Here is a 12,045-nt window from a genome sequence, read left to right on the forward strand (position 1 = left end):
TTGCCTCTGTAGCCAGCACAGTCCCATGAGATCTGTGCCTGGTCACCCACCCACCACAGGGGACACACGCGCTCCTGTCGGGCTCCACACCACTGCTGGTGGCAGATGGCTTCTCAGGCAGGGAACCAGCCCCACCCTGGGGACACGCTTCCCAAGGCACCCGCGAGATGTGCCTGCCTCCCTGATGCCACCCCAGACGAGGCAGGACACCCACAGCCAGCCAGGCTGCGCACAGCCAGTGTGCCCACAGCCAGGATGTATACAGCCAGGATGCATACAGCCAGGATGCCACAGGCAGGATGCATACAGCCAGGATGCCACAGGCAGGATGCCCACAGCCAGCCAGGATGCCCACGGCAAGGATGCCCACAGCCAGGACGCCCACAGGGAGCCAGGATGCCCACAGGCCACCAGGATGCCCACAGCCAGGATGCCCACAGCCAGGATGCCCACAGCCAGCCAGGACGCCCACAGGCAGGATGTCCACATCCAGAATGTGCACAGCCAGTGTGCCCACAGCCAGTGTGCCCACGGGCAGCCAGGATGCCCACAGGCAGGATGCTCACATCCAGGATGCCCACAGCCACTCCTGCTCCACGTGCCCCTGTGACCTGCAGCACAGAGGTCACCCCCAGCTGTGCCCCAGCTGTGAGCTTCCTGTAATGGCACAAGTGGGTCTGAGAGCTTTTCTCAAGGCAAGAGGATGGCCCAAAGTGCTCTAGAGCTGGGAAACCTTCCATGCATTTTGTTTTTACTGTGGTGCTCTCAGCTCATACCCACCAAAAAAAAAAAAAAAAAAAAAAAAAAAAAAAAAAAACAATCCAGATAAGTTTTAGTCCACTGATTCTACCACTGCCACAGAGCAAGCCCTTAGTTGACTGAGCACAGAAAAAAAGCTGCACGATCACATAGTTTCAGACTGTCATGCTGGGTATCTAAATTACTTCTCTTCTATGAAGAGCCTTTGACAAAGACCTCTCTTCTGCCTGGCACTGTTAAATGTTTTATTATTCAGCTTATTTTATTATGATGTTACTCAGTTTTTCATATTAAGAAAAAATAAAGCTATAAACACACTTTTTTTTTTCTCTTCAGTCTTTTGTTTTTCATCTCAAGGCATTCATTTCAGCTTCTCAAGGTTCTTCTAATCCTTATTCCAGTATTTGATTTGATCCAACTTCTGAATTTAATCCTCCTAGCTAATAATTTATTGCTTTGCCTATCTGTTAGGTGACACTCTTCTCTATTAATGTCTTTATTGCCATCAAGACTCAGAACACCAGCCTGCAGATTTGTGCTGTAGCTATTCACTTTTTAAGCGACATTGTTTTAAGACAAATAAAATTGAAATAAGTCATAACTGCCTTTTTTTAGCTGTGGAATCCTGTACTACCTTTCTCATATACAGTTGTGAAGCTTAGAGATTATTAAATGCTACACGCTGCATTTAAGCCTGACTATTAAAGAGGTCTGCTTTCCTATAATTTTAAACCTAAATTTTAAAGTCCACTGTAACCCCACACTCTCCTTCCCCCACCTCAGTCACATGCATAGAAATTCTTGTGCTTGAGCAGAAAGCAGGGTTGGTTTTGTGACACGGCTTCCTGTGTGCAGAACAGCAGCACATGCCCTGGTTTAGGCACTTAGAGGATTTATAGGTCTTAAATGCTGAAAATTTCCATCAGGTGGACCCAAACACTCAGAATTTTTTTTTTCAATACAACTTCTTCTGTGATCACTGAAATTAAACACCTGGCTTGATATGTACAACTCGGTACTCCATGTAAAGCAGGATCTATACACCAATACAGTTTGGGTAGGATTTTGTGGTTTTGGTTGTTTTTGGTTTTTTTTTAAGGCCTTAAATTTTAAATCAAGTGATTAGAAAAATGAGTATGCTGAGATGCTAAGAAACTTCTAAAAAAACTACAGGTAACAATAAACAACTTGGACAAAGCCAATCTTAAAACGCTGGCAAACAACCAATGTTTAGGGATCGTGGATGAGATGGACAGCAGTGTCCATGGGATGAGGTCAACAGCAAGGATCATGTCCTGTGCTTTCCATCTTTTGGGGCTGCCTTGAACATGCTTTCAGCAGATGGATCTTTTACTAGTAATTCAGGCTCTCCATACTAATGTAAGATCTGAAGAAGAAGAAATGTATAAAATGCTAATCACCTGAGATTACATTTGAACACCTCACAGGAATAAATATTTTATCACCTATCACTAGCTTCCCATTCACTATTCCCCCCAGTTATCCACCTGGTATTAAAAACAAAATTGACATTTCAAGTGACTTTAAACCATCCACCTGCATACTCAAAACCACTTGTACAGCTGGCAAACTGCACAAAAGCATTTGGTTGCAATCAGCATACTTTCTGCATCACTGACCAGTGTGGTGTTTTGCAGACCAACACAACACAAATTCATTGTTGGGATTACCCAGATTTTTCTACAATTCAGATGTTAATCGCACTTCTACTATCATTCAGCTCTACCTGTAAGTTCTAATAAATTTTCAAAAGCTCAAAATAAAACAAGATTTGAATATTTCTTTTCCTTTAACGTGAGAGTGATCTAATACACTGAAGTACTATAACTTAATGGAAAACAAAGTAAGTAAATATGCCTGGAAATAATCAATTGAATTCAGAAAAGTAGCAGATAAGACCTTTATATGAAATGCATGGCAATACAAGGGTATCACACAAACAACTTCTAGAATGAGATCTTCAAACAAGAAGAAATTCCACTCCTCAATATGTTGTTAAGTACAGGACCAGAAAAAAACTGGTCTAGCAGCTACACAAAACTATTAAGATTCCTACAGCACTGCTTATAGTAACAGATCTGTATTGTTTCATTATTTCATCAGAGAGGAGGCTAAAGCATGCTGTAATTTATACACAGTTAACTACAAAGAAAATAAAACTGAAGTCAAACAGAGAAAGACTTACCCTCAGTGTGTTTAAATTATTCTGAAACCCCTGGAAATCACAGAAGATAGATTCACAGAATGTTAAGGGGTGCAATGGACCTTAAGGATCAGGATGAGCTTTCCTATTCCCTGTTTCACTATAATATCCTAGCCATAATAAAACATATAAACATAAAAGTTATCAACTATCTTCTTCTAACTTGACCTGCAAACTTTTGGACAGCTAAGCAAACTTCAAGGCTCCCACAACATGCTCAGATTTGTCTCTCTTGCTCTGTTCCTCTTGTCCTCCTCCCTGAATCTTTTGCAAAATGCTTCTACTTTTTAGTCTCATAAAAAACATAATTAATTTTCACATGCCACTAAACCCCACTTATCTGCCTACAAAATCATTCCGGTCATGCCAAAAAGATAACTGAGCTGAAAGTTCTAGCAACACTATAAATAAGATCAACTCTAGACTACTTGAGACACAGATTTTATGTCTGGAATCCCAAACACTACAAGCTACAGGCCCAACAGCAGCAAAATGTTTTTCTCCATATCAAAGACATAAAGGTTGTGAGGAAACAACAATGTTTCCTCACAAGATGATTTTTTTTTTAATAAAACAGTCCTGCAGTTAGTCATAAAGACAGTGCTATATGTATCAGGATTAAACAAAATCTTAATATCAACAGTTACTGACAATAAAACAACAAGATGAGCTAGAATTAAAAAAAAAATGCTAAGCAGTTGTTCATTTTTGTTTCACCTTATAAAGCATAAAGTAAAAAATTTATTTGAAGTGCACCTGATGAAATGCAGATTTGGTGTTCTGAATAGAGGAAGAAGGATGTAGAATAAGCTGAAGGTGGGCAAAGGTTCTTTCACAGAGCCTGAAAATTGCTTTAATACACTAAAGAAAATGGGCTAAGCATATATACAAAACAAATAACCTTCTGCTGAGAAGTGGAAGGATATCATGAACAAACACATATCTAATTATGAATACTCCAAACCAACTCAATAATCAGGGCTTAATTACAGGCCATTTAACCAGGCTTACCTTATCTATCTGTTTTATGCATGCACATACTTACCACTCAGAAAGAACCATCTGCAGCAGATGAGTCAGAAAGGCACAGCTACCTTCCAACACCAAACTAATATTTCTCTACATTCTGAAACCACAGTGTGTAAACACTCAAAAAAACCCCATCTACCAAATGCTTTGCAAAAGATAGGAGGTATGGTTTTGCTACTGATTTCATACTAGTTAACCATGATATACAAGAGATAGGGCTCAAATGCATTTAATATAAAATGGTGGTGCTTTATTAATAGCAATTAACACAGCAGCAAATTCCTCTCTCTTCCCCAAGGCAAAGGAGCACTAAAATGCCCTTTGTAACTGTTAAAATAGCACGACATGTTGGTTTTGCAGGGCCAGGTTTTGGTACTGGGGGCTACAGGGGTGGCTGCTGTGAGGAGCTGCCAGCAGCTTCCCCAGGCCTGGCAGAGCCAGGGCCCGCCGGCTCCAGGATGGATGCGCCAGGAGCCAAGGCTGGTCCAGCCAGGAATGATGGCAACGCCCCGGCGGTAACGTATGTAGAAGGAGAAAAAAGTTATTGGGGGGATGAAAATGTGCTCAGCGAGGAGTGAGAACTTGTGAGAGAAACATCTCTGCAGGCACCAAGGTCAGTGAGGAAGGAGGGCAGGAGATGATGCAGGTGCCGGAGCAGAGATTCCCCTGCAGCCATGGAGGTAACAGGGATGCAGAGATCCACCTGCAGGTCGAGGAGAACCCCCAGTGGAGCCGGTGTGTGCAAGAGGGCTGTGAACCCATGGGAGGCCTGTGCTGGAACAGGCTCCCGGCAGGGACCTGCACACCACTGGAGAAAGGAGCCCATGCTGGAGCAGGCTTCTGGGTAGGACCTGTGACCCTTTGGGGGACCCACGCTGGAACAGGACTGACCCCATGGGAGAGTGACCACACTGCAGCATTTCATGTAGAGCTGTTGCCTGCGGAATGGACTCAAGCTGGAGAAGTTCCTGGAGAACTGTCTCCTGTGGGAGGGACCCCACGCTGCAGCAGAGGAAGGCGGCAGAAACCCGCCATGAACCAGCCAAAAACTCCATCCCCCACCTCCCTGCACTGCTGGGGAGGGACAGGTGGGGGGAAGGTGTTTTTAACACTTACTTCACTTCTCATTGTCCTGTGATCCTGTTCCGTGGATGATCTCTCCTGCCCCTTATCTCAACCCTTGAACGTTTTGTTCTATTTTCTCTCCCCTTTGCAGTTACCAGGGTGAGTGATAGAGCGGCTCTGACGGGCGCCTGGCAGCCAGCCAAGGTCAGCCCACGACACACTGGAATGCTTTCAGCAAGTCAAGAGGCAGTTATTTACTTCGGACATGGCAATAAAAAAGCCGAATCATATTTTAGATCATTTCACTATTTATAGCTGCTGGGGATAAGCTTTCTGCTATACGGTGTACGATTTATGGATAAAAAGGATTTGTTGCAAACATCGCTTTTCAAAATTGGAATACAGCAGAAGATTCATGGGCCCAGACATATCCTTCACTTTTATACTTTCCCATATAAAGCTTAACATTTTCAGTGCCCATGTTCATAAGAAACCAGTAGAGATTATTTTATCCCCATCCCATCAACAATATGCCAGTGATAGCAATGACCCGCCTATGTCTCAGATTTCTGCAAAACTGGCAAAAGCAGGAAATTACACTTTTTTTTTTTTCAAAACTGAGTGAAAGCAGCAATATATTCAGGCTGGAAGTGCTAGTTTGCACATACACCCAACAGACTTCTGACAGAGACTGCTCCTCATCACCTGAAGCCTAATTTTTAATACCCTTTTTTTCAGAATTGTACAATTAACTTCCAGAACTTCACCCACCTGTACCTGCAGGTAAAGTTAGTTCTTCAGATAAGTATAATATTCTGCAGTAATGCCAACATGCTTTAGATAGCCCAGTACTATGCATCAAATTGGAAGTGGGCAGCACTGGAGTATGGGAATTGGGTTGAGAACAACTTACTTCAGCTAGAAGTTAAAGAGAAATTCCTCTTCATGGAATCACAGTGGTTACACACCCCATATTGCACAATCAGTAATTTAAATGTGGTAACATTTTGTTTGATAAATTTCAATTCAGCATGTATTTGGATAAAATTATTGTCCCCTTCCTAAACACTTTTTACCTAACAGGCATGTTTGGTTTTTTTTCTCATTGGATCACTTATTATTACTTAAAATGCCTTTCAAGACAACCAAATTACAACATTATCTGTGTGTCATATATATGCTGGAGAGGACAATCAGTCACAGGTAACTAATGGATTTTATTTCCAGCACCAGAGAGGTGTTCCAGCTTCAAAGTTCAAGAGACAAATACCTCAACAGATGAGACATGCAAGTATATGCTTCCTCTGCTTACAGATTGTTTTTCTGCTTCTCGTTACCTTAAAGTTTAATATAGTCTTTCCTTTTACAAGTAGAGGAATAACAAGGACTATAGTTACATGTTTTTCTTCAGTTCATCCTCAATATAACTGTGCCCCAGTAACTTCTGCAGACAAAACACCAAACAAGAAAAAAATATATTGCTTGTAAAAATACTTGGTCAGCTGGAAATTCAGTTTATAAGTACCAAAGACAATAAAAGAAGCAAGCCTGTAAAATCTTCAACTATAGAAGCCAGTACTGTTTAAAACAGTTTGCTTTGCTCTGCCATTTCCTGAATTCCTCTCAAGACCTCCCTGGCATGGGCACACTATTCAGACATGCTCCAGTAAGGCTCCAGTGCTACAGGAAAAATTAATCCATTAGCTGAGAACACCACACAATAAAACTTTTGCAACTGATCAGGTAATAAATATCAAACTGCTATGGTAAATGGAAGTTCCACCAGTCCATTCTGGGGCCTCCAGACACAGGTCCAGGCCAGAGCAATTGCTCAATGGCAAGCACAGAGAGCCCAGCCCACAGCTCACGCACACACACCTCCTTCAGATGGTTTAACAACCATCACCCAGGGCCAGATGTGTATCCAAATCACTGCCATTAGCCACAGCTGCACCCAGCCTGGTTTCCATAGGCCAGCACTACTGCACTCCCACCTTCCTCACTGCATTACTCCATAAACCGGGAGAAAATGCTGGGTTTTAATGTGTCCAGTTTTGTTGATCCCACTCTCCTCAGCATACAACTCATCAGTGCCAGCTAAGGGTATTATCATCAAAAGTCATGTAACACCTTTTAAGTCCTTGCAAGGTTTGCTCAAGGACTGAGACATTTACTATCCATTATCTGTATTTCCAAATAAAAATGTGTTGAAATTAAGGAGCAGCTTTAACTCCTGTAATATAAAAGCTATGCATTTTGTTTAGAGCACCATCTCACACACCTGCCTTGCTACAGAGATTCCAGGAACCATCACACTGAAATGAAGAAAGAAATAATGTTTTGGCTGGAAGTGACAGTGTCAACGATCAGCTCAGACAAGAGCACCCGAAACACAGGATTAACAGCTTCTAACACAAATCCTGTATTCCACACTCTTCCCCTTCCTGAGACTTGTTAGAGATGCCAGGAAACAGCCAAGTGCTGCCACTGCTCTGCAAATTACACACCTCAGTCTCAGAGCACAGAGCTCACTTCTCAGTGGGAGTGAGGTCAATCTCTAGGTTAAAAAAGGAAATTCTGGTTTGAGCAAAACATTGCTTGAGAAAGAGAATGTAAAACTGCCGTGTGAAACCTCTTATTCACATGCTTAACTGAAAAATGCCATCTTAACTTTCACTTGAACACAAATAACATTTACTCTGGGTCTTATGATCTGATGACATTACAGGCATAAGAGGAAAAAAAACCATATAATTTCAAGCCATACTCACTTTCAGTGATTCCAAAGCCAGTATAAAATAAAGAGGCCTAGAATTTGCACTACATTACAGTTGAAGAATGTTGTAAACATTTTTATCACAAATAGAATTGACAACACGGCTGCTCACGGCTGTGAGTAGACGGACACAAAAAAAACCCCCAGACCAGCCCAAAAAACTCCCCAAGTTACTTTGACGTGACTAAATCATAGCTCCTGGAGCACCACAGTTTGTCTGTTGATACTCCAAACAAAAACAAGAGTGCTAGAATCTGTCAAGTTGAGATACACACTACTGAAATTTGTCTCAACACTTTTTCAAGATATATTGTGCACAAAGAATACTTTCCCTACAAGAAAATTCTTCCTATATACTTAATTTTCAGTAAAATTTCGTTTTTTTCATCAATTCAATCTGATTCACAAAATCCGACAAAGACAGTTAAGAAATTTGTCAATGGGAGAAGATGAAAGTAGTTTAAATTATTAGCCTAATACAGGGAAAATATAAAAAAAACACAAGACACCTACCTACAAAGGCAGTGGGAAAATAAAGACAAAAGTAAAAGTAGTACAGTACCATCTATTTGCCTCATGATTTATCTTAAGGATGTAGAAGTTGTAACCAAATTTACCTAGAACATGGTTAAAGCTGCTAGAATATAATAAATGCAAAAAAAAACCTATGGAAAGGTACTGCCAACCTTTCAGATTAAGTAGGTAATTTTAAAGGATATATACAATGATAAGATTATGACAAATACCATTTGGTGACTTTTTTCCTTCTCATTTTTGTACTATTCATGTACAAGGATTAACAAAAAACACAAAGGTGAATTCTAGCTCAAAAGCTCTATTATGAGGTGAACTCAAGAAAAACATCTGCAACTTGGAAGAAAATTAATCCTAAGACATAACTTATCTCAAACCAGCCACCATTTACACACCATAAATTGCTATTTCAGTAGTTCAGTGTTAGTTTTTTATAAAACTAAACTGTAAGGATGCATCATCTGCTTTAATGCTTATTAGGCATTTTACTGTCCATCACTTGGATGACTTGCCTTGTTATACCAAAATACAAAACTGACCAAAGTTGAGATTTGATTATCCGCTCACCTTTTTCAAGCAGCAAGTATTATTCTTTACTTAGCAGCAGCTATTCAAAGAAAACTCAAAAGAGATAAGTTAAGCCATGAAGCACGCTGAAATCCAGGTTTAGTCAGACTAGGCGAGTTACTATTTAACGGAAATGAGCAGCTTCCTGTTGTCAGGGCAAACAGCGAGCAGCTTCCATTGCAAGCTGCGGTATTTTGTGCTCCTGCAAAGATGTGCACCACAGCTTCTATTTCAATAGTGTTCCAGGTGAAATTTGCTTTCAGGTGAAGCAGAGACACTAAATGTACTAGAACGTTTTAGTTCAAGTACTAAATGCAAACGTACTAGAACATTTCAGTTCCTTGTTCCTGCTTCTAAGCATGTTCCACGTTCACAAAGTTTTGTGACCTCTTTCCACCGCAACACTCCTCCCCTCCACACTTTTTTTTTTTTTTTTGCCTCCACTGTCGATGCTCTTTCAAAGCAGATTTCCTATTTAGAGCTGACAAAAGACAAACAGAGTTGGCAGCAGTCAACCCTGGCAGTGAGCGTGAAAACGACTGCTGGGAGAAGTTTTGGCCAGGCTGTAATAACGTGAGTGGTTTCGCCGAGCAGTACGGCAAAGGAAGAGTGACTGAAACAGGACACGTGCAGAGAGGGGGAAGCATCACCTGGAACGTGTTTCGTTCTACCCGAGGTCAGGAAAGACTGCGAACATGTACCTCTAGAGAGACACAGAGGTGTGGAAGGTCTGACCATTCACGTTTCTAAAAAGGAAAAACGCACACTGAACTGCGATCTCTTTTATTTGATTAGCAGTATGTAAATAAGATACAACTACAGGAGGAACCTCAGGACTTTTGCTAGTAGTACTTCAAAGCCAAACTGGCGCGTCTCAGAAAAGTTTGTTTCACCACCACCGCGCAGACTTCACTGCATCACCACGCCTGCCTCTGCCTCAAGAGTACAGCTCAGTCCTGCGCGCCCCGGCACAGGGGGACGCGGGGCAGGGCTGACTCCGAGGGAAAGCTGAAACACTTCTGGGAAAACAGCGAAAAGCTAGCCTAGGAGGAGCGGAGAGTTTCGGTATCGCAGAGCAGAGGAGCCTTCACCCAAGCACATCGGCGGTGAGGAAACTCTCCCCGCGTGGTTCCGGGCAGCTCCCACCCGCAGCGCGGCGCCGGGACCCGCCGGGGCAGGAGGCGGCAGCGACCCGGCCCCGGGGCCGCATTTCGCCCCCCGGGCTGAGCCCAGCGCTCCGCCGGGGCCGCCGCCGGGCCCCAGCCCGCCCCGCCGCCGCTCTCGGCCGCGGCTGCTGAGGGCGCGCAGGGCAGGGGCCGGGGCCGCCTGGCGCGGCGGGACCGGGACGGGGCCGGGGATGGGGAAGGGGCCCGGAAAGGGGCCGGGGAAGGGGCCGGGGCCCCGCGGGGCGCAGGGCGGCACTCACTGTGTGGGCGCGGCGCGGCGGCAGCGGCGGTGCCGAGCGGAGCGGGCGCGGCGGCGGCTCAGGGCTCGGGGCTGAGGGCTCGGGGCTCCCGCCGGGACCGGGGCGGGGCCGCTGCCAGCCCTGCCCTGCCCTGCCCTGCGCTCGCCCCGGGCCGGGGCGGGGCCCATCGAGCCCCGCCTCGCCCCTCGCACCGGCGGCAGCCACCAAACCCTGCGCGCAGTCGTCTGTAGGCACCGAGCTGCATGCAGAGGTAGTTTAAATTTTAGCAGCAGCTCTCTGACAGCCTGACGAGACGCATGCTCTACTCATACCCACTGTCGTGTGACTCGCACAGGGGCTCCTAGGAATTAAAGAACAAGTCTTGAACACTATTAAGGCCAGAGAGGAGGGGCATTCGTGCCAGGAAGGTGCTAATTCGAGGCCTGGCAGGGGCAAGATCAGGTTAGCAGAACCCGGTCCGTACATCTCCCGGGAGAGACTATGAAAGCAGCAGCTCACACACCTCTCGATGAAGAGGAGCATCCCAAGTTAAGGGACAGACGGCCTTTGCAACCACCAAGAGCCTCCAGAGTTCCCGCTGTGGATACCAGGAGGCTGGGCTGTGTAAAGGCAATACTGTTTATACTGCTTAATGACCCAGGGGGTGGTTAACAAAGCTGGGAAAGAAGGATGTACCACTGTGTAGTAGTACTAAAAAGTGCCAAATTCACAGACCACAAGGACATCAGGCAGAGCTCCGAAGATAAGGAAGACGCCAGTAAATCCAGTTCAGCAACCGTGCTACAATCATCTTGACTGGATAAAAGGTAATGCCGGTGGGGGAGACTGCGACCACCAGCTCATAGCCCTCGGATCCAAGAAATCCACTGACTCAAAAGAAGAGAAAGAACTAATTAGACTAGGAAACAATGGAATCACTAACCAATACAAGACAGGGTACTAACTAGAGAACTATGCACCTTGTAGCCAATATGCATGGATTCCTTTGTTTGCTAAAACACATAGTGAAAAATCTTCATAGTCAGTTTTGTCTTGTGTACCCAGCACCCCTTCCTGCACAGAACTTACTAAAAGAAAGATGAATTAGGTCCCCCCAGCCCACCACTGAGAAGCCCAGGATGAAAAAGGACCAACAGGATCTGTCAGTGGCGACTGTCTTCTACTGGCATTCTCTCTCTCTTTCTCCTACACACTAAAAGCTACAAATAAAGTCAGTATTGTTGAACTGGCATTTTGTCTCGTTTGTCCATAATTTGGGCATCTCTCACTCATCAGATCATAACAGGTGCATTCATACTTGTACCTCTGCTAGAGGTGACAACAGAGGTGGATGAAGCTCCCCAAGACCAACACAGGTTTTCAAGCTTAAATGAAACAGAAAAGGGGATTCAAAAGTTAAGTTGTGGCAGACAACAGAAAGTGCCATTACTACATCAGCCTCATTACACTGCACAGTAATTTCGTTTTGCCCAATTCTGTTACTGATACATTAAAAAAAAAAACCCCAGCAACCCGTCCCTCTCCCAAACACCAAGAAGTCAGAACAAGGAAAGATAAAGCATGAGACCATAAGACATTAAAAAAAAATAAAAATCATGCATATTTTAGAGCTAGATATGGGAGGAATAAGAAACACTACAAAACTTGGTAAATCAGTTTCTTTAT

The 12,045-nt window shown here is 44.1% G+C and overlaps 1 protein-coding gene across 1 annotated transcript in view; it reads right to left on the reverse strand.

Moving 5' to 3' along the window:
• TNFAIP8 (TNF alpha induced protein 8) overlaps window positions 1–10,438 on the reverse strand; it is a 55,587-nt gene extending 45,149 nt beyond the window's left edge. The window contains exon 1 of the mRNA XM_054284886.1: window positions 10,381–10,438. Within this exon, the coding sequence (XP_054140861.1) occupies window position 10,381 (1 nt within the window). The 5' untranslated portion in view covers window positions 10,382–10,438. The remainder of the gene's footprint in view (window positions 1–10,380) is intronic.
• Between the last annotated feature and the right edge of the window lie 1,607 nt (window positions 10,439–12,045).

The sequence above is a fragment of the Melozone crissalis genome, unplaced genomic scaffold, assembly GCF_028551555.1.
Source record: "Melozone crissalis strain CALT ecotype California unplaced genomic scaffold, PUWL_Pcris_2 ptg000005l_1, whole genome shotgun sequence".
Classification (NCBI taxonomy): Eukaryota; Metazoa; Chordata; class Aves; order Passeriformes; family Passerellidae; genus Melozone; species Melozone crissalis.